Source organism: Eublepharis macularius, chromosome 6 (assembly GCF_028583425.1).
Source record: "Eublepharis macularius isolate TG4126 chromosome 6, MPM_Emac_v1.0, whole genome shotgun sequence".
Lineage (NCBI taxonomy): Eukaryota > Metazoa > Chordata > Lepidosauria > Squamata > Eublepharidae > Eublepharis > Eublepharis macularius.
Window position 1 is genome coordinate 65,550,531 of NC_072795.1, and position 23,616 is coordinate 65,574,146.

General features: G+C 43.4%; 1 protein-coding gene across 1 annotated transcript in view; it reads left to right on the forward strand.

Moving 5' to 3' along the window:
- The window catches only part of FBXW4 (F-box and WD repeat domain containing 4), a 111,718-nt gene that overhangs the window by 25,746 nt on the left and 62,356 nt on the right, over positions 1-23,616 (forward strand). Inside the window, exon 5 of the mRNA XM_054982370.1 lies at positions 7,226-7,320. Coding sequence (XP_054838345.1) covers positions 7,226-7,320 — 95 coding nt within the window. The remainder of the gene's footprint in view (positions 1-7,225; positions 7,321-23,616) is intronic.

Consider the following 23,616-nt stretch of genomic DNA (forward strand, 5'->3'; position numbering starts at 1 on the left):
CCCAAGGTAAACTCCACCTTTCATTGACACCAGGAAATATACTTACCGACCTTTTGCCCCCATCCCTTCCACCCAGGTAGAGGAAATGGCACTGTTACTGGAAATGGTCTCCTTGTGAAAATATGATTTATGGGGGAATTAGCTAGCAAGGAGAATGGCTATGCAAGAGGCCGGTAACTTGGATCAATCCCCTTTGTATACCAGGTCCCTTCCAACAATAGAACAAGCGAGTCTGGTGCTTAATATTAAACAATAATTTTGATTGAACACAAGAACTTCATGCACATACACACCAATTACTGGGGGGAAGATAATCACACGCACACACAGAGTCCTAGGAAATATAGCCAGAGATTTGGGAATAGAGCGAGAGGGAGTAAGTATACCTATCCTGGAGAAGGGGTCCAATCTGTGGTAAGGGGGGAGAGAGAGAGAGAGAGAGAGTTTCAAACGGCCAGCATCCTTGGCGAGGCAAGAGGCTTAGGGCAAACCTCAAGAGAACAGCGCTTGTGGATCCGGAAATGTGTTCAAAGGAAGAGAGGCTTAGAGAAGAGACCCTAAGGGAGCAGCATCCTTGAAGCTTGCACGATTTGAATGGGGTCAGAGCTTTACCTTTATAGGTAAAATGTGCCCTGAGGTGGAGGAGAGTCCTCCTAGCAGTTAGGACAAAGACTCCAATGGTTAGTTTCTGGGTTACACAAAAGGCTTGAATTACTTCAATTGATAGCTGCCAGGGTGTGTGAATGCAGATGCAAAACTAGTTCTACTGCTGCACAAAAGCTTCTAGGGAGAATTCAGACTTGATTTCATCTAGTACCCACTTATTTGTCTTTTTGGCTGTCCATGATATCTACAAAACTCTCCTCCAGCACCACATTTTAAATGAATCAATTTTCTTCCTGTAAGCTTTTTTCAGCGTCCAGCTTTCATATCCGTGCATAGTAATGGGGAATACCATAGTTTGGATTATCTTGGTTCCCAGAGAGGCATCTTTACCTTTAAGGATCTTATCTAGCTCCCTTACAGGTGCTCTTCCAAGTTTCAATCTTCTTCTGATTTCTTCATTACAGTCTCCCTTTGGTTGATGATTGAGCCAAGGAATAGAAAATTTTGAACTATTTCAATTTCTTCATTGTCAACTTTAAAATTGTCTAATTCCTCAGTAGTCATTACTTTTTTCTTCTTGTTGTTCAGCTGTAATCCTGCTTTGGCACTTTCTCCTTTAATCTTCATCAGTAGTTGTTTCAAGTCTTCACTGTTTTCTGCCAGTAATGTGGTGTCATCTACATATCTGAAATTGTTATGTTCCTTCCACCAATTTTCACTCCACCTTCTTCTAGGTCTAATCCAGCTTTCTTTATGCTATACTCTGCATAGAGGTTGAATAGGTACGAAGATAATATGCATCCTTGTCTGATACTTTTGTCAATTGGAAACAATTCTGTTTCCCCATATTCTGTCCTGACAGCAGTCACTTGTCCAGAGTATAAGTTGCGTGTCAGAACAATCAGATGTTGTAGCACCCCCCCATTTCTTTTAACACTCTCCATAGCTTTTCACACAGTAAAAAGCTTTGCTGTAATCTATAAAACACAGGCTGTTTTTCTTCTGAATGCTTTTAATTGCTGACCCACAAATCCTTTCAGTTTTATCTCTTTCAAGACCCAAACTCTGAACTGGTGAATAATGTAATGCTGCATTTGCAGAACAGCGTAATGATGTTCTTAGAATGTAGAATAAGTAGTGTGTAATTAATAATTAATAAAATATTTTTTATGTCTACTAACAGAATACTTTTCAGAGTCAGCACTTTTCAAGGCAGAGAATGGCACCTTTATGGAAGGTGGAGTGGAAATTAGTGACCTGGGCAGGCAGGGCTAGGCTAAGGGAGATCATTGTGGGTTCTAGAATTCAGCAAGGTCACAGTCTCGGTTCTGTCCATTTCTGACTATCATTTATAATAATAATAACAATAATAACATTTGATTTATATACCACACTTTAGGACAACTTAATGCCCACTGAGAGCGGTTTACAAAGTGTGTTGTTATTATCCTCATGACAATCACCCTGTGAAGTAGGTGGAGCTGAGAGAGCTCTGAGAGAGCTGTGACTGATCCAAGGTCACCCATCTGGCTTCAAGTGGAGGAGTAGGGAATCAAGCCTGGTTCTCCAGATTAGCGTTTACAAAGTGAAAGAGGCTTCTTAAAGAGAGTAACTATTCTGAAACGCCCTACCACAAACTCTCTTCACAATCAATATACTTGCATAAACTTATACTGGATTTTAACTCTATAAACTCTTTAATATAAAGTGCTCTGTGCTCTTATTGTGCAATGCAAACAAATTTGCTTCTCCAGATTAGAGTCCTGCTGCACTAAACCGGCTCTCCTCCATTGAATTGTTTGTAATGTTCAGTGCATGATCTCTCAAATACTTTACTGCCACAAGGGGAGAGTGGTACATTTCATGTCTTAATAACACAACTAGCCTGGCTATAGCTATCTACATGATGAGAGTGAATGGATTTAGGGCTGTTATTGGGCTTGATTGTAAGCTGTGAGAGGACACAACAGAAGGCATAGGTATGCTTAGCTTAGATCTGTAGCACTTCTCCTTAGAAAGGTATGGAAAGCTGGAAAGCGAAATGCAAGATTCTGTTACCAGAACTGCTCTTTTAAAAGGGGATATTAGCTTGCAGTCTGGGTTTAATTAGTGTGGATCTTAACCAATATATACCAGGGTCCCTCTCCAGAACACTCGTTTAATAAAGAGGCAGACTAATAACGATAAAACGTGTTTTTACTAAATAGTGTTGCGTATGCCTAAGTTAGCACACACATACAAGGTACATATGAGGAACTAAGAAATATAGAGTAGGAAAAATAGAGATGGTTGCATGAGCAGGAGAGCCCACTTGAGAGCGACGGAACTGGGTATAGTCACCTAGTCATGGCGTGGAAGAAAGACGTAACAGCGAGACGGGATGGACTAATGCCTGCACTAGATCCAAAGAGAGTGACAGCAAGGGTGTCAGGATAGGAATGGCACGCGCACCTCATGGCCAGGGAGGCCGGCTTAAATACCCCAAAACGTACCCTGGGGCTGGTGCCTTTCCCTGTGGTTCTCACGGGCGAAACAAAGGTTTAATGGTTCTACAACTACCCTAGATGGGCCACTTTAGAATCTGAATATATTATTGTGACACCTCGGGAAGAGGGGACAAAGGAGGGAGGGGGAATGCTGGGCGGGTTGAATGGATCTTCCAGGGAGCTGGGCTTGTCTCGATGTCATCAGCTCTGGAATGCGGAGGTTGCTTTGAGATGCGTCCATTAAGTGCTCAGGACAGCCGGCACTTTAGCTTCCATTCCGGGGCAGCTATCGAGATATGCAGAGCAGGGCGAGGCTGGCCGCTGCGGACGTGGTCTGCACGCTTCCACGAAATGGCTTCTCTGAGCAGGCTGCTCAGGCTGGTCTTCTGGCTGCCTGGGAACATGGCTGCCGCCTGGGCATGACTAGGGCTTGCTAGCAGGCTGCCCGATAGCGAGGGCAAGCTTGGTGGCTGGCCCGCGAGAGACTTCCCACGGGAACTGATCAGGGGGCGCCTGGCCAGCCTCGAGGAGGGTCTCCCCGGCTGGCACCATGCTGCTAACAGCGTGGCTCTGGGCCCAGGTGAGGCAGACATCCATGGAGGCAGGAAACAGTGTGTAGACAGTGTAGTCCATGACAGAGACAGGAAACAGGCACATGTAGCATAGTCCATAAAAGCAGGGTAATCAGGAAACGGGCGCAGGCAGTGCTGCCCTGGAACAGAGTCTTTGGTGTAACTTTAGGAACAGCAATGCAGGAAACTGACACAGTTCATGGCAGGCCTCAGAACAGGGGAGGGGGGGGGTCTCCTTGGCAACAATTCTCACAGATCTGTGTTCATGTGCAATTTAGCTGAACCAATGGTGACTGAACCACTGGAGGCTGAACCAATGGTGTATTGCCTTCTGAAAATGATTGTGTCAGTTATGCAATGAAGCAGTATCTTTTTTTTTTACATTAGCACTTTGGGCATGGGATATTAGAAAAGACAAATGACAGAGAAGAGTTTGATGTCTGTAAACTCTTGTTACTAGGATTGGGATGGATGGTCTTTCTGAACTTGTATGGGTTGGTAAGTGGAATTCATCATTATCTTTGCTTTTCCTATGTTATACTTCACAGCCTTTCCTAATCTTGGTTTAGGAACAGGAACATCTATAGGGCCACTCTCCTAGAGGAGCAGATCACTTTCATGCAATTATTCATTCTTGTGCAGCCAACAGAACAATGTCATAACTGGCTAGCTTCTCATGGGGCACTAAACAAAGGATTTGGCCATTTGACGAGCATGTTGAGGAATATGCATTCTAGTCATCAGTAACTGTCTTGGAATATTTAGTAACAGTCAGAGAAGCCTTTTATGATATTTTTGAATTTCAAGAGAACCATCAGATCTTCAGATGACACTTTTTGATGTACTTATACAGCAGCAAATGAATTTTGGCTTCAGTCCCAAAAGCAAGATTTGGACTGAATGCTAGTAAAAGAATCAGAAGAGTTTTAGACTGCAGGGTTATAGCAGAAATGCCTCGTTTGTATTATTTGTATTTATTTATTGTAAATTGTTTAGAATATCTCCAAGAAAGGCAAGGTGGTAAATTTTCTAAATAAGATCTCTGCTGGGGAATTTGACCCCAACCCAGTGAGTTGGACAACATCTGCCCATCATTTTTAAGAGAAAAAACTATGTTCTCCAGACAGTCTAAAAGATTATATAGACATAGAATATAAAGTGATAGTTAGCTTAGTGGAGGCCATGCAGATTTACTTACTTAGGGTAGCTTATAGAAGTTTGGCAGGAGATTCTGAAGACGCTAGGATGACGGACACTTTAGCACTGTGACAGTCTCATTTTTTGATAGCTTCTGCTTCACATACTTTCTCCTAATGTACCTTAATAAATCACCACTGTCGCCTGTTTCTGGGGCAGGCATTAGGAATGTATTTAGCCTCCACCAGTTAGCAAAATTCATGTGATCCAGTGGAACCACTTCAGCTGGCTTGAACTGAAAGCAGTTAGACAGGCCATCTAGCTATCTGGTACCTTGGCAAAAAATTCTTTCACAGATGGCAAGTGTCAGCAAAAGTCCTTATTCGTAAGATGGTGCGACTAAACATAATGAGATGAGGGGGACTTCCATATGGCAGCATTTCCTTGTAGTTTTCCTGTTGCAGCTGCCAATTCAGCTCAGCAGCAATGGGGCTTTCAGAAAAAGGGTTTCCTGCACTTTACCTGCTCTGTTCCTCTGCAACTGCCACTCTCCCCTGTACCATCAGGGCCACTAAAAACAAACAGCAATCGCTAGATCACTATAGCAGTGTAATGTTATAATGATTACATTCTCTAAACTCCGAGTTTTCATTAAAAAAAAAAACATCTTTAGCCTCTTCTGTTACAGAGATAAATTAAAAGAGCCAGAGACTTTTTTTAAAAAAATGAAAGCTGAGAGTTCAAAGGATCTAATAGATAGATTGTTATAACATTGCAGTGCTAAAGCAATCTGGCTATTGTTTTTTTTTTAAAAAAAATCCCCCAATGTTGCAGGAGAAGGAAAGGTGGCTGTGAGGGAATGCAGCAGGGAAGCTGGTTCCAAACTGACTACCTTTTGATATATCCTGACAATGAGCAATGTAATTTGGAAGTATGCATAGACTTCATAAGATGGTGGAAGTATGGTAGTTTGGTTCTCTTGTGCGAATTATGGCCTATACAGTCTATTGAAATATTAATATGTTGAGAAGTAAAGCTGGTACTTTAATCCAAGATGCATTACTTAGAGATATGCCCCACTGAGTTCAATTTTGCCTTTTCCATTGAACTGTGATTTGAATTGGGTACTAAATTATTTTCTAGTGTTGAGCGTGGATGTTTTATGTTTTAGATGACGGTTTGTATAAAGTATACACAACTCATAATTTTTCATCGGAATAAGAATGTAACTCCTATACTTCAGTCTTCTGCACTACAGGTTTTTTCCTTCTGATGGCCAAGTGTGCCTGCCCTCCTGCAACTGAACCTTTGAAGCATCTTGTGACCTTGAGGGCAAAACCCTCAAAGTCAAAGGGAATTCAGCTTTAGTTGTACACATTTTTTAAAAGCAGAAATAGAACCTGGCTCACCTAACACTTCCATCCTGATCCTTATGAATAGAGAATTGCTTTTATTTTTACCAAGTGACATTTTCCTTGTGTTGACTCCTAGCTGGAAGGGAATCCCGAGTAGGTCTCTAATGGGAGTTGTAAGTGCATTGGGTGCTTTGGAGGGATGGTGAGTGTTGATTAGGGCTGAGCTCTGAGTAGCTGCTAATGCACATTCCTCATTGATAGGCACCAGATAGTATGCTCCCAGCAATATTTTTAACTTGCATGAGATAGGGATGCATTAAAGGAGCTCAGCTTTTCTGCTCCTTTTTCTGACACTAGGTGACAAATTCCCCACTGACACTGAATAGCCTACAATCCTGAGCATTATCAACAAACAAACAAATACAACATCCCCAGCTTTGAAACTCCTTTAAGACTTTGTGGGGCTGTGTGGTGGGGAAGAGTTAGGTAGAAAGGGAGCCCGAGGCGATAATTTTCGAATCCAGAAAATAGGAGATCAGTTGGTTGGTGTTACTTTGGTCTGATGATAAAATACATATTGTTGTACTGTCAAAATATGCATTAAGAAGTTCATGCATATTTTATCAGTAGTACAAAAAGTGTGCTAAGAACAAGATTGTACCCTTCAAGTATTGCTGTTTTTTTGAAAATATTTTTTGAAGCAGGTTTCAATATTTTTGAAGGAGGCTTCAAAAGTTTGCCTATGGAAGGACTTACAAAGAGTGAAGATGACAGATAAAATCTAATTTTATGCTCCCATACCATTTGAATGGACACATTTCAGATGACGATCCCTCTCCTTGTCCACAGCCTTAACTGAAACTGTTTTGAACAGATCTTGCTGCTAGTCTCTTCTGTAATATCTTTGCTTTAAATAATGTATTTGCTTAGAGCTTACACTCAAAATAATGTGGTGATGGAGAAGATTTCTGATGCTATGGCCTGGGGTGGTGGAGAGTGGTGGTTATCAAAAAATTATGTGGGGAGGAAATAATTTTTGAATACTAACAATATTTACACCTTTTTCTAGGTTTGGTCTTTATCACCAGGCAGAGCTGGGCAATGTTTGCACACCATACAGACTGAAGATCGGGTCTGGTCTATTGCTATTAGTCCATTGTCAAGGTAAGAGGATGCATTTTAATACATGATCGCCTCGGATTATTTATTGTCCAAGCTGCCTATCACCATCCAAAAACCTTATTTTTCTAAGAAAAAATTATGAATTACGCAGATTAAGAATGTATTGAAAAATGTCAACTGAAGACTTCATTTCAAGGTGGAGGGATTTGCTCTAATTTTTTTCTTAACAACTCGAAAAGGAAAGTTTGAGCTTGTAGTATATTATGGATGTGGGTGAGATAGAGAGATACAAGGAATAAAAATTACACATGTAGAACTCCATGCTCTTTCTCATCAGATACCATTTCCATTCTGCTTCTGGTTTATAAACCTATTTCAGAAGCTTCCTTATGTGTTTACTTTTTTCACCATGAAACTAGGAATTAAGAATTTGGTTATTATATTAAAATGAAAACAGAAGGCCTTTTTATATATTTACTTAAAGCTTGCTACTGCCACATTTTAGTCCATGTAAATTATTATTGTTACAAGTCTCATTTTGACAATGTTATTTAGTTAGACAATGATATTCAGGTGGCATGCAGTGGTTACAAGAACAATAAGTGAGGGTCAAACTATGTAAGTGAGGGGCAACCTATGTAAGATGCTGCACAAACAGATCTCTAGTATCAGAAACAGAGCCCTCACTGAATTTTGATTAGTACCACAACATGGGGGAGAGGGAGTTAAATCCGGTGTTGTTTTCTTGGTCTCATGTAGTCCTCTAACACATACTATTTGGTCTTTAGAGGAAACCAGGCAACCTGTATGCTTCCCTCAGCCATATAAATAGGAGCTTGGAGGAGAAGGAAGAGGCACTTATTGTTAAAAAAACAGTGCATGGGAAAAGCTAAACATTTTCTTCACCGTGCCACAACCTCAATTTGAACGAACCCCCCTCCCTCTACTATTTCTAAGAAAATGAACTGGAGATCTAATGAAAAACCTTCTGGCATCTTGTTTAGTTTAATTTCATACCCATTTGAGAGGTGTTTGTGGGAGGAGGCAATTTTGTTATTGTTCATTGACTTTTTAAAAAACAAAATTTTCAGTGCTTGCATTAGTATTTCTGCATAAAAATCTGTATAGTGAGAAACTGCACTTATTGAAAGCATCTGCCCCCGAAAGATAAAGAAAAATGACGTGAGATGTTTTCAACAGTTAAGGGAATCTGTATAAGTGAGAGAGTATTAATTCTGTCATCATTAATTACATTGCACACTGTTTTTGAGATTGAGGCCACATTCCAGTCTGCAATGCAATGCATTTTCTTACATACAAAATCCACTGCTTTGCAGAGAAGATGCAAGTCAAATAGGATTTATGGTGGGGAACGAGATCATGACCACTAGGAATATAGAATGGGCTTTGAATAGGAACTAGAGGCACTGTAGCAAATCAGTTACTTGAAAGATCAGGTAACATGCAAGGTGTTAAGGGCAGGGGTCATTTCATAGAAGAAGAGCTGGAGGAACTCATTAGCATAACTCATTACCATATGCCACACCTCTTGCCATCGCCAGAAGTATGTCATTAGTATAACTGATTTGCATATGTCACACCCCCTGACATCTCCTACGCTGGCTGTTTTGGACACAATCTTGGCCATTCAGGGCCAAAATTGGGCCCAAAATGGCAAAAAGGGCCCAAAATGGTCAGGATCGGGCTGCTGATGAGCAGGAGAGTGATCCACAACCTGTCAGAGGCCTGATCCAGGCTGTTTCGGCCCCAATCCAGGCCGAAACGGGCCCAAAATGGCCGAGAGTCAGGAGGGCGGAGCCACCTGACATGTGACCTCTTTGGGGAACTGCCGGAACTGCGTTCCTGTGCATTCCCCCTCGAAATGAGCCCTGGTTAAGGGTGTGGATGTGACTGTCACATAACTGCATGCTCAAAAAGTAAACAAACAAGGATGTTTTAATATACCCTTTTGTGATCATGGCTAGAGATGGGCACGATCTGGATTAAGATCAAACCCCCCCCACAATAATGGCAATCTCCCAATCGTGACCTGGTGGATCGTTGTCTTCCACGACAAACGATCCAGCAGTCGGGACTCCGGGGCGATTGTGATAGGACCGGGAAGCTAGACATTCAGGCGCCAACAATCTGTTCCCCTGGCAACGAAGGCAGGGGGAATGCCTGAGCTCTGTTTGAAACTTGATAATATTTCCCCTAGCGAGGAAAAGCTTTTCTCAGTGTTAACTCTTTCAAAAACCCCTTGCTTTGAGAGCAGCTATCAAGCTGTTTTGCGCTCCTCTCCTGAGTTCGTTCAGTGCTGAAAGAGTTAACTGAAAAGAGATATCTCTCTCCTCATGGCTTCTCAGCCCAGTGCCTGCTTTTTGCAAGAAGTTGGTATGTGATTTGATGTTTCATTTGTGTTTTTCCTATTTAAAAAACCATAGGATCCGCTAGGATCCGTGTGGATCCTGGTTTTACTTTCTTCCTGTTTAAAATATGCTTTTGGAAGACTGGCTGCTTGCTTTTAAAATTGGGTGGGATGGAGGATTCTATCCCTGCTTTTTTTAAAAAGCGGGCTGAAACTTGTTGACGGGGTCTCTCTCTCTCTCTCTCTCTCTCTCTCTCTCTCTCTCTCTCTCTCTCTGGAGGCAGGGATGGGTTAAAAACTCCCCCCCCTCTGCTCTAAGTGCGTGCGTGCGTGTGTGTGAGAGAGAAAACGCCGGGTTAAAAACTCCCCCCCTGCTCTAAGTGCATGCGTGTGTGTGAGAGAGAGAAAACGTCCCCTCCCTGAGGGGAGGCGGCTTGTCGCAGGGTTAAAAACTCCCCCCCTCTGCTCTAAGTGCGTGCATGTGTGTGTGTGTGAGAAAACGTCCCCTCACTGAGGGGGAGGCGGCTTGTTGCTGGGTTAAAAACTTCCCCCCCATCTGCTCTAAGTGTGTGTGGGGGGGGGGGCGCCCCTCCGATCCCAGATCTCAGATCAGAAACGGGACTTGATCGGAGTGAATCAGTGATCTGGACTCGTCACCAGCGTGGATCCATGAACAGCTTGATCGGTATTTTTGGGGGGGATCATGCCCATGTTTAATCATGGCTTAGCTGAAAGGAAGAACCCTGCAGCAGATGGAGGCAATGGAAAGCTGCAGCAAAGGCAGACTGCTTATGCAGCAATTATGGAGTTAATTACAGAAATTATTTGTGTACAGTTGTAAGATAGACAGAGTGAAAGTCTAGGAACACCAGGTCTATGGAAGGGTAACAAAATGGAATGGTACTCTTTATGCATATAGTTCCTCTGTGAGATTTATTCAAGTAATAGAACTAAGAATGTAGTTCTGGCAACTTCTGAAAGAAAAGCAAAACACATTCAGGAAGCAATCCTAAGCAGGTCTATTCAGTAGTATGTTATTTTATTCGATGAGGTCCAGGAAAGTGTTCTTAGTATTGCAGCCTTGGTAGTAAATACTATATTATAAAGACCTATAGTTTGGTTCTTGTTCAGACTGCCTTTTCTGCTGATAGTGTACAATTAAAAGAACATCTCTGCATCCTCAGAAGCTACAATGGATTGGTGAATTACTTAATTTAATTTTCTTTCTCCTACTGGGGGAGTACTAATCTTCTGTAAGAATGTTGGATAACACTAAACTTAACCGTGCCATCCATCCTAAGCAGAGTTACACCTTTCTAAATCCATTGAGTTCAGCAGACTTGGAAGGGTGTAACTGTTTGTGATAGCACTGTCACTCACATAGCTGTTGTTATGACCATAACTGGGCTCCTGTAAATGCAGTCTGATGTATTAAGACCACATCTGCAGGGCGCAGTCCTATCTCCCATGTTTTAGGGAACTCATTCGCAGCTATGAAGTTGGGTGTCATCAATATGCAGATGACACCCAACTCTAGATCTCGCTATCTAGCTCCCCACAGGATGCAGTAGAAATCTTAGACCTCTGCCTGACAGCTGTGGTGAAATGGATGAAAAATAACAAATTGAAATTGAACCTAGACAAGACTGAAGTGATGCTTGTTGGGAAGGCAGAGACCTTGAAAGACATTGTACTCCCCGCTTTCGATGGAGTTCGTCTGACCCTTGCAGACTTGGTTAAGAGACCCCAGGGGTTATACTGGATCCAGCGCAACTACTAGAAAAACGAGTTAAGGCAGCCGCAAAAAAACCCACAACTTTTTACAATCTTACTTTAGCCTGGAAGATGGCTTCTTATCTCAACAAAGCTGGCCTGGCCACCTGGATCCATGCTATGGTAACATTGTATTCCCCGCTTTCGATGGAGTTTGTCTGACCCTTGCAGACTCGGTTAAGACCCCAGGGGTTATACTGAATCCAGCGCTACTACTAGAAAAACAAGTTAAGGCAGCCCCAAAATAAATGCTTTCTACAATCTCACTCTAGCCTGGGAGATGGCTTCTTATCTCAACAAAACTGACCTGGCCACCTGGATCCATGCTATGGTAATATCAAAACTTGACTATTGTAATGCACTATACATTGGCCTCCTATCTAAGTTAACTAAGAGGCTCCAATTGGTGCAAAATGCTGCAGCTCGACTGATATCAGGAGTGAGCAGGAGTATGTACATCACTTCCATCCTACATTCACTCCATTGGCTATCCATCAGTTACCGTGCTCAGTTCAAGGTATTGGTTATTACATACAAAGCTCTTCATGGCCTTGTATTGGATCTCTGTATTGGATCCTTGCTATTGCTATGTCTTTGTAAACTTGTATTTATTTACCCTCTGGCATTGTTTATAGAGATGTCCTTGACACTGTATGGGAAATGTTCTTGATACTGTATGGAAATGTCCTTGACACTGTATGGAAATGTCCTTGATACTAATTGTTCTAATCTCACACTATGTAATCTGCCTTTCAGTGAGAAAGGTGGACTATAAATGAGGCAAATAAATATTATAATATTTAATTATAATATTATAAATATTATAATACTATAAATGACGCAAATAAGTTTATTGGAAGGAATGCATGGCAGAAATTAAATGGCCCTGACGAGTGATTTTTAGTTATCAAATAGCCATTATTCTTATGATTTTAAAAACTGAAGGTTGATGTGCATGATTATAAGAACTGAAGGCTGCTACACATACAAAAATAATAAAAAGGTACTACTTAATGCCTTGCAATGCCTTGTATTTTGAAGAATTCTGTACTCTGGCTCATGTTATATTTTGAGGACTGGTTTAACAAAGCAGGTTGGAACAAAGCAATTGTATTCCAATTTAAACTCATTTTTTGTTTGGAATTATAGCTGATCTTTGAGCTGTGAATTGTCCTATGATGTTCTCCTTGTATGTGGAGCAAAGCTTAATTTTTCACAAGTTTTTGGATCCCTTGCATTAGATGTATACCTATTCCAGTATTTAAAATAATCGAGGCAGAATTTGGCCTTGTAGTGATTGGTCTGTATTCTGGCTTTCCTTCCCAGTTTACATTGCTTGAATTAGTTAAAACACAAGGAGTCTTGTCCGTCTCTTGCCAGGGCGCCTAACATCCCATTTCGACATAAGAACCCAGTACAGCCAGTGCTAACCTCTAGTTGCATCTGTTAAAAGAGTTGCTTGCATCTGCTCAATCAGAATGAAAGGCTATAGTCTGTCAGTTCAGAGCTCTTCCCATTGAGTGTGCTTCAGTGGCCAGGAGAGCCCGTTTACAGCACACTGCTTTATCCTCCTAAGTGATGACCTGCAGGGATGGCCTCTTGTCAGAACACTGACTTCTTTCCCTGCAGTGAACATGCTTTCTCTGTCACAATATTTACCTAAAGTATTTTCTCCTCACTGGGTGATAAATGGAAGTGTGCAGAGTGACTTCTCCATCAGCAAACAGGTTTGGATCACTCACTTGTTTTATGAGACTGCTGATCCCACCACACCTCTCTTCCTCCCCTCCCCCTAAGTATTAGAGCTGATTAGCCACGTCATTAATTCTTCAATTTGATGGCTGATATAGCAAGAGCTTAGAACACACTGCTGACTCTGTATAATAGAACCCTTGCTCTTTAACATATTGATGATGGGAGAAGTTAATTAAAATTCCATAGAGCAAGGGTGTCCACTAACCTATAAACTTGTCTCTTCCAAAAAAAAATGTTGCTGCCATCCTAGCAGAGAGTGATTTGGGGTGTAAAGGGGGGCTTTGCTGGTACAGGGTGAGATCCTGATCTTCCCTTCTCTCCTACTTGATTTATGTAGTCTTGTTGATTAAAGTTAGTTTGGAAGGGGGGGGGGCTTAAATGTCCTGTTTTTCTTTGCTCGTTTGCATACATTTAGGAGGCTGTTACGTTGCCTTTCTGAGGGAGCAAAGCATTATTGTTCATTGGCAATTGTTGACAGCTATTTTTGTTTCATTCTCAACCTGTTGGTCCAGATTCTCTTATGATCTAGATTAAGAGTAGATTTGTGGGTTGTATTAGACTTGTCTCTGCTTAGTTAGGACATAGTATTGAGATACTGCTACTTCTGTTATGGAATTGAAAGCAGAAGTAATGTTATCTATAAAACAGCAATGTTGCCTCCACCAGATGAATAGGGAGGCTGAAAATCTACTGGAGCAGGCTGATTTAGATATTATGTATGGCATAAGTAGGATATGCATCTGACTTTCTCCAAATTCTGTGCACCCTCCCTTGCCTGCTTCTGAAGTTTGCTTACAGAGCAGTATGATTCATTTGCTAAGACATTCTTCTTTTCTGTGGGCTAATAAGGCTGAGGCCGTACTATATCGCAGCAGTGCTCTGAGTATACACTGACTAGGACTAGATTTTTAAAATTTCATTATATCCCAATGATACTACTAACTTTATAAAGGCAATATAGTGATAGGAGTATTTGTTTCTTCTGTAATTAACATTTCTTCTCAAATGAAGAAACTGAAGAGGTATGTGTTAACTGTAAGGGAGGTTTAACAATGTCACTGATAGCAGCAAAAGCACTGACAAGATCCCACCTTGATTTGCAGAGCTGGAGCTGAATTGTAGAACAGACTGCTTCCTAAAATGGACCATAAATAGAATGGTACTCTTAATGTGAAATCTCACAGGGATGTTACTTATAGAAAGTTCTTTAGATATTTTCTTCATGACAATGAAGTGCAAGAACTTTTCTAGCTTGATTTTCTGCATCTCTTTTTCCTTATGAAGAAAATTAGATAGTTTCATCCCTGACTCTGATCTTCTGGTTGCTTGATGCAGTAGCTTTAGATTTTTGACATGACTTGAGTCTTGTGATACTGCTTTTGCATTTTTGGAGGGCATGCAGATACATGCTCTTTTACCACATCAACAAATTGAACTTGCTTGGAGAAAAATATTGATTTAATTTTACTTTGTTTTCTCTGATACAATTATACGGATATTGTAAAAAAGAAAATACTTTCTTTTAACACAGTTTTAAAATTTGTTTATACCCTGCCTTTTTGCCCTCATTAGGGCCACTATTAACAAATAAGCTGCTATGTCAACTTTAATTTAGTGGCAGCAGCGAACATCACCCACCTTCCTGCCTTTGGGAAAGGACGTGACTGGTCACAGTGGGGCCCATTCCCCCTGCCCAGAGGGAACAGCTGGTGCCGTTGACAGGGGCCACAGTACCGCACAATTGCATGTGCAACAGCAGCTGAGCTGTTCCTTGTGCCCGGAAGCTGCCGCAGCAGACACCACCCACCTTCCTGCCTTTGCGAAAAGGACGGGATGGACAGGAGAGGCCATTGGGAGGGGTCTGAGCAGTTCCAGAGAGGGAGAGGTCCAAAGAGGGACCTGGAGCTTGACAGGGAGAAGAGGACAAAGGGTTACCAGCCGCGTTGTGGAGAAGGACTGGGAAGGAAAACCCCAACATTCACCGTGAAGGATTACGCAGACTGCTCCAGGAGAGGTCTGTCTGCCCCTCCTGTGTCTTAGTGGAGGCTGTCTCCAGCATCACTCACCTTCCTGCCTTCATGGAAAGGTCAGGATGGACAGGACAGGAGACGTCGTTAGGAAGGGTCGGAGCAGTTCCAGAGAGGGAAAGGTTGAAAGAGGGACTGGGAACTTGTCAGGGAGAGGAGGACAAAGGCTTCCTGGACACATTGCGCAGAAGGACTGGGAAGCCCCCAACATTTGCGAGCCATGAGCCAAGAAAACCACTGAGCTTGGCACTGGACCTTGGAAGCAGCCCCGAGAACTGAGAGGGGATAGAGCACGACACTACCACTTGTCAGGGCTTGTCGCTTCCGCTGCTGGGCGGGGCCCCAGCTGGGCCAGCCCTGACATCAGAGGGGCACCAGGGATACTGCAGGACCCTGCTCTGTGGAAGGAGGGGCGGTATACATCACCCAGACTCCCTCTCAGTCCACTCACTGGCCTGCTCAACCTGGCCTGCTTACCCTCTGCATCCTCCATCATCTCCTCCTTCCAGAACTCTCCTCCAAGCCTCCACTGTTGCATTGCACTGCTCTCACTCCACATCATCACTCCTTACTCACACCCACCACCTCAGAGCTCTTCCTAGCCACCTTATATAGGGCTTCCTTTCCCCGCCCCACCCTCCTTCTAGGCTTGTGCCCTCTCCTGACTTGGCCCAGCTGTGCCTTCCCTCAGGTGTTTCCCTCCTACCACTAATCCCTTCTTGGCTTCCTTGCCTTGCTGGCAGGGTGGGGTTGAATGCGAGCCATCCCCAGCTGAGGTCTCCCTGGCCTTGCTCGCGAGGAGCTGCCCCAGCCGGCTTCTGTGCTGCTGAGCATGCCTGGCCTTGCTCGCGAGGAGCTGCCCTGGCCAGCTTCTGGGCTGCCTGCTCATTGATGCTGGGCGGGGCTACCCATCTCCTCCCCCAGAATGCCTGTGGCAGCTCCACCTGGAGGGGCTTGGCTCCTAGCACCTCCTGAGCCAGGCTGCTGTCCTCTAGCTAGGGGGTGGCTCTGGGCTGTAGTGGCTGCTTCTCCTCCTTGGAAGGTAAGGGCTCTGTTTGGGCTGTTGCTGGGTCCCTATTCCCCCTGCCTTGGCCCTTTTCCTCTAGCCTGCTTAGCCCCCTCTCTTCCCCCTGGGGGGGTGGGACTAGCTGGCTTCTCCCTGCTCCCTCCAGCCTTCGGAGGCTTTGGCCTTTTGCCTCTTCCCCCTGGGGTAGGCAGGTTCTGGCTCTGTTTGCCAAACAGAGCGGTTGAACTGCTGTCTCCCGGCTGCCCCCTGCCGCTGCCTGTCAGCAAGTCCGGGGGCTGGGCTGCTGACCCCGGACACCACTAATAGAAACTTGACCTGAGCAGCCACGGGACAGGTAGTAGCAGTGAGTAGCTTTGGCCCTGGAGCCAGGCAGCAGGCTGGAGATCTTGAGCCTGCTGCAGAGGAGCTTGGCCTAGAACCATAGTAGACCGGGGTGGCTCAGAGCCCAGCTAGGTCCAGGTCCACGGAGGGATATCCCAGCAGGTGGAGGTTGACTTTGGTGAAGGTCAACATGTTCACCAGGTCCAGGTGCAGACGAGTGCTATGAGGATGGAGGTTTCCCAGGTGGGAGAACACTCGCTCGCTCTGCATGCTGGTGGGAGGGCAGGACAGGATGTTGGTTGCCACAATGCACAGGTCCGGCCATACGGTGGATTTACTCACCCAATACTCCAACGGGTTGGAATGGGGGTGTGTGTGGGCGGGCTCTGCAAAGTATGCTCACACCATGGCCCCCGCCGAGTCCTCTACTGCGAGAGACTGTGCTGCGATCAACCACACAACCCACCAATGAGGCCCAGAGATCGAGTGGGCCCGTTTGGGTGGGTCTTTCCTGGTGTGCCTTTGTTCCCACCTCCTCCTCCTTCCCTGCCACCTGCCCCTTGGCCCTGCCTGGTTCCCTCCATCTTGCCTTCTTTGCCTGGAAATGGAGCACCGCTCTGTGGAGCTCCTTTCCCCAGCGCTGCATCTGACCTGCCTGCATGGCGTTGCTGCCCTTCAACCAGGGGTCACAGAGGGAGGCCATTTGGTACAGCACCTTGTGGTGCAGAGGTTGCAAGCGCTCGGCCACGCGTGCCTGGATCCTCCTCACAAAGTCCCTGACCCTGGGGAGCAGCTCTTCCTCATCCTTGAGCTCCTGGGCCGGGAACTGGTTGAGCCCATGGATCAGGGGGATGACTTGACCCAGGCTGGCCTCGTACGTGCACAAGAACTTGGTGGCCTCCTTAAAGGGTTTCAGCAACTGGGACATCTGGGCATGGACTCTCCATTCCTTGGAGCTGAGGCTCAGCTCCTCTCCCTTTCTCAGAACATTCGTCGATGACAGGATGTCCTGCAACGGGCCCTTCTGCTCCACTAGATGACTTATCATGTCGTAGGTGGAGTTCCAGCAGGTGGGTAGGTCCTGGAAGAATTGGTGCTCGGGGCTTAGATTGGGGCTTAGATTGGGGTTTCCAGGGGAACAGGAGTGCAGACAGAGTTCAGACAGTCCCTGCCTCCGTTGCCAAGGGAATTGATTGAAGGTGCCTGACTGTCTGGCTTCATGAACAGCGGACGAACGCACAAACCAGGCTTGTGACGCCCACTTGTTCGTCTAAAATAGGGCCTCACGAACAGCTTGTTTGCGAACAGAAGATTGGGGTGTTCGTGGCTTTTTTTCGTTCGTAATGCTGTTTGTGCCCATCTCTAATCATGAGCTGGAAAGAGAAGGGTCTGTTTTCAGCCCTAGCTGAGAGGAATCTTGTCAGGTCTGCTGCCCACAGTCCCTCCATCTTTCTGAATTATTGCAATCATCTCCTGTGTGTGTGTGTCTATTTTTCACATAAGCTGTTCTGCTCCTGGGAAGGCTGCACTCTTATCTGAGATGGCTCACCACAGTGGCCTTGGGACAGTTCCATCCTGCTCTCCCACCGACTGTACCCAGCTGCTTGGGCACCAAGGGTGGGGGGCGTACATAGAGGGACTGAAACTTTGTAGCAAGCACTCCATACGTCATTCTCAACAAGAGACCTGTGTACAGCCAGATGCTTTTACTTGCCTCTGTGTGACCTATGGACATATATATGCTGAAGCTATGATATCTCATTAAAGAACCTTAACTCAAGAGATTGGATTTCTTGTTGCAAGGGGTGGGAGTCAATTTCAGTGTATCCTGTTCTCCATAGACTGACAAATCTAGTGTGAAGGAGTTGGGAGAGGGAGTCCTAACTGAAAACAGGAGAACTGGGGGGAAGTTGGCAAGGAAGTTTGGGAAGTAGGTGCAGACTTCTATTTGGGCTGAATAAAGAGGATAGATCTTATAAGGAGAGGAGACTTTCCCTACTCAGTCAAACAGTGAGGTACTCTGGAGAATGAAGAAATCCCTGGTCAGGTGCGGTTAGAAACTGCTTTTTGGAGACCTTAAGATTCAGTTTAAAAAAACTGAAGGAAAGCACTGGTGTTTGAAGAGAATAGGTTTGGGGTACTAGAAAGTGAGTACTAGCATTCTTAAACCCAAAGAAACAGAGAATACTAAAAGAAAGTGTACCAGAGTGTTTGGGGGAAAATATAGGAACAAAAGCGTCTAAACATAAGTATCTGTGAAGAGCATAAGAATTAAATTATGTGCATGTACTGATTTTACCTGAGAGATATCTATGTTGAATTACCTCAGAATTTTTCAACCCCTAATTTCACCTGACCTTTCCCCTCTAAAATAAATAAAGTTATTTCTGAATTTTAAAAACGCCTGTAGTGCCATATCTGCTGTTTAAGGACTATGAAGAGGGAAAGAGGAGGGAACATCATACGAATCTCCAGGTGGCGCTTGGTGATCACCCAGAATTACAACTGGTCTCCAGGCTACAGAGTTCCATTCCCCTGGAGAAAATGGTTGCTTTGGAGGGTGGATTCTATGGTATTATACCCTACTGAAGTCGGTCTGTTCCCCAGTTTCCAGCTTATTCAGGCTGCACCCCTAAATCTCCAAGAATTTCCTAACCCAGAGTTGGCAGCCCTAGTCAAGGTTTGTACTTCCAAGAGTTTCCATAATCTATTTCAAACAAGTTCATAGAGCTCAAATATAACTCAGAATTACCTCCTTAGCACTCTCATCTGGTTTAATCCTATTCCAGTATAATAAAAGGATGCCATACCTCTATAAAGTTGACCTGTGAAATCCTGTATCCTTCCCAAAATTTCTTGTATGCAGATATCTTTTAACTCCTTTTTGTATGCTAATCCTTAATTTTTCTGATATGCTCACTGATAAATCATTTCCATGCTCACCAATGTAGTATAAATATTTGCTGTTAATTATTTCCAATTAGCTGGGTACATTTATTCATTTGTCATTTATAGTCCGCCTTTCTCACTGAGATTCAAGGTAGATTACATAGTGTGAGATTAGTACAATCAATATCAAAGACATTTCCATACAGTGTCAAGGACATTTCCATAAACAATATAATAGGATTTGGGAGGGGGGGGTGTACATAATTATTTGTCCTTTGAGGAAATCTATTATCCTATTTAATCCAGTTCTCAAAATTAGTTTGCTCATAAGCTTCTGCAAAATCTTCATGATAGGGAACCAACATACAAGGCAAGTCTTAAAAATCTAATTCATTTTATATTGCTCACAACCTGTAGTTGAAGCTGTTCGTATAACATTGGTTCCATGGTCATATGGTGATCTTTTATCTACCCACCGATATCTTATGTTTGTTGCATTACCTGACTCCATCTTCTGTGATTTAATTTCTTACTTTCAAGGGCAGGGAATCATGCTGAGGCCAAGGAAAAAACCCATCTCTTGTACAGTTTTGCGCAGTCAAGGCAAAAATGCCCGCAATGGTTTCTCCTGTCACATTGATTACGGTTCAGAGGTCCAGCAGTCATAGGACTGCAGGTTTCCATTTCCAGTCAGTGATCTTCTCCATTTTTCAAACTTCCAAGGGGAGGGAAAGAAGTTAATTTTCCTGGGCCATAGCTGCTGTTTACTTTTGCTTGGCTGTGCAGTGTGCCTTTGTTTTTCCACCTTTGATCAGTGTTTTGCTAGCAGATAATTTAGCAATTGCATCCCAGGGTGGAAGTGTGGAGTTAATGTTAAAATTAAGTTTTTTTAAACTTCACTGCCTGATGAAGCAGGGATAGCAAGAGGGGAGGCAACAAAGGCCATAAATCCTACTGCTGGTGTATCTGCTTCTTCCAGAAAATGTAACCCTCTGATGTCTCCACAGCACTTTCATTAACATTTAAATTAAGGGTTTGTTTTTCAGTGACTAGGCTTTTCATGGCCTGACTCGTGCAAGGCAGCCTTACCAGTCAGTTACAATAGCAATCATTGCTTTATTTTTTTTCATGTTTCTCTCTGAAGGGCAGCGACCTGACAAATGTTCAAAGAGAATCCGCAACAGACCAGCACAGGTACCCAGGCAGCAGGATGAAGCTTCTTTCCTTCAATTAGAGAGCTGTTGTCCATGTTTCTTGCCTCCCCACCCCCCTTTCTCCTCCCTTCTCCTTCAAAGACTTGTTTGGGGCCTGTTTGGTATGTGATTGCCTCAGGTGTAAAATAGCATTGGACACTCCTTACTCTTCAAATAAGAACTTGGGATGAAGGATGTGTATGGAAGGTGGAAATCAAATTTGTAATATACAGTGTTGTTGAAGACTATCTCTATTCCACTTCCCTCAGCAATGCTGGCAGATTCTATTTTCATATAGTAAACTGTGGTGTGGATAACTTTGTGAGAAATGAATTTTAGAATCATATATTAGTGAGCTGAGGAAATTAGGGAGTGGACTTTAATTTTTGTAACTTGCATCACCATTTTGGTGCTTAATGACCAATGAAGTGATCACATTATGACATGATTAGCAGGGTAGCTATGGAGAGTTCCTCAGAGGCTCAAGTGTATGTGTCAGGATTGTCTTTCAGGCCCCTTATATAGTCTAGAAGAGGGTGTATAAGACATAGACTTGGAGGGAGATTGACATGCAGATGACAGCTTACTATTTGCATTCTGCATTTGTAAACTAGATCTACTTATTGTGTAAGCTTGCTGAGCACCTCAAGGAGCTCAGTATGAAGTACTCCAAGACTGCATTTTTAAACTTTGAAAATAAAAAGGCCATTCTGTCAAAAGACTATAATTTTGTGTTTGCTGCTGGCCTCTAAGGGCAGCTTCACATATTGTAGTAGGTGCATGTTAAAAATTGATCATGTACTCTTTTATATCTTGTAAAGTATGAGTTTGCTGCATTTCTTTTAGAAATAGATACATGCTGAACTTTAAATATGCTTTTGCTTCCAATGTAATGTGTGAAGCAACTATAAGCAAGGCACTTACGAACAGCAAAATTTAAATCCAGTAGCACCTTAAAGACCAACAAGAATTCCAGGATATTAACTTTAGAGAATCAGGCTCCCTTCAGATTTGACTTCCCAAATCTGGTTGGTCTTTAAGATGCTATTGGGCGCAGTTCTTCTTGTTCTACTGCAGACCAACGTAGTTAATCACCTGAAGCAAACTTGAAAATATTACTAAAGCCAATCACACACTTCTGTTTCCCTTTGGCCTTGTGGCCATATAATGCCAGTTGCCCTCTAAAGTAGCATCATTTAGTGAGCAGTTTCATGTGGCTGAATGGTTTTAGGAGCCCACATGTTGCATCAGTTCTAGGAAACCTGATCACAAATACAGACACTTACAGTAACAAGGAGGTGAAAGCTGCCAGCCTGTTTCTCTGCAGGTGCTGGCAGTATCAAGTTGCAGGGCTGCCATTAAAACTATTCTTGCTTGTGATTAATGTAGGACACAGGGCATACACATTCTTCGTCTGGCACTGTGAAGACCTGCCCCGAAAACTAAATTGGTCTCTGAATTTCTGTGTTTCCATGCTCATTTTGGACTGTCAGCTACTTGTCTGTGATGAGAGAGTCTTGTTGAAGATCTTTATCTTCACTGGCGTGTTGCACTTGCTGAAGGTGCTACAGAGGTGATTATGTGATGGTTAACTAGTGTTGGCTCATGTGAACAGCTTGTTTATGTGGCATATTTTTCTATGTAGCTAGTTATCTTTGCTGTGTTGTTTTTAGTGATTGTGAAGGAGCATAGTGACAGAAACATTTCTAGGAGCTGCTGGTTTGTTCAGATGGAACAGTTAATTCTGGTTTTTTTTCTTGGAAAAATCCATAATGGCAGCTATGTTACAGTAAAAACCAAAAAGAGTCTTGTGTCACCTTAAAGACTGACAATATTTACTATCCAGAGGAGATAGCCGTGTTAGTCTGTAGTTGCAAAATACTAATGAGTCCAGTAGCACCATTAAGACCAACCAACTTATTTGTAGCATAAGCTTTTGAGAACCACAATTCTCTTTGTCAGATGCATCATGCATCTGACGAAGAGAGCTGTGGTTCTTGAAAGCTTTTGCTACAAATAAGTTGGTTGGTCTTAAAGGTGCTACTGGACTCTTTAATATTTACTATAGCAGAAACTTTCATAGACTAAAGCATGCCTCATTCAATCCATGAAATATGACAAATTGAAGCAAGCCTGTATAACTCATGGCTCAACAGCCAAATGCAACTTCATTTTTTAGCTCCAGGGGTTGCACACAAGGTTATTATATGTGGCCTCTTTACTACAAAGTGGCTGAGAGAAGCAGCCTCTTAAAAACTTGCTGTTCTATGTAATTTTCATGAGGCATACAGTGTGCATGCAGTTAGTACTGGTCTGCAGATAGTACTGGTGTACACCTCCTACACAGGTGTCAGTGCCAAGAAATAGACCCCAGAAGCCCATATACAAATGCTCAGTGGATGTGTCCTTTAGCCACTTCTGTAGTAATGTTTGGAGAGGAAAGCCTGTTGCATCTATTTCCATCTCTGGCCACGTTATAACCCAGAGCAGTAATATAGTTGCCAGCAAGCAGCAGGTGAGTAGAGAATGTTAGTGGTACAGCCAGGTAAATATTTATTTGTTGATTTAAGGCAGATACTCAGGTTGCATTATGCTAACTATAGGTCCATCTAGCTCAGTATTGTATTCTGATTGGCAGTGGTTCTACAGAATTTCAGGCAGAGAAAGAGGTTTCCTAACACCTGCTAAATAAGATCCTTTAACTGGAGATGCTAGAGATCTTCTGCCAGCAATATCCATTGTTTCACTTTCACTGTTTTTAATTACTTCAGCATGGAGTTGATGTAGTGGGGAAAATAAAAAGACATGGATAGTGTTGTCCAGGAAATAAGAGAACAGTATCTTCTTCATGGTTGCTGGGGTAATTCTGTATTATACATCTTGAGGGGAGGCTCAGGAGTGGTTTTGGGGACAATCCTGTATATATAGTAGGTTACACTATAGCCCTGCAGTCATTACAGTTTAGCACTTCAGCCTTGCATAATA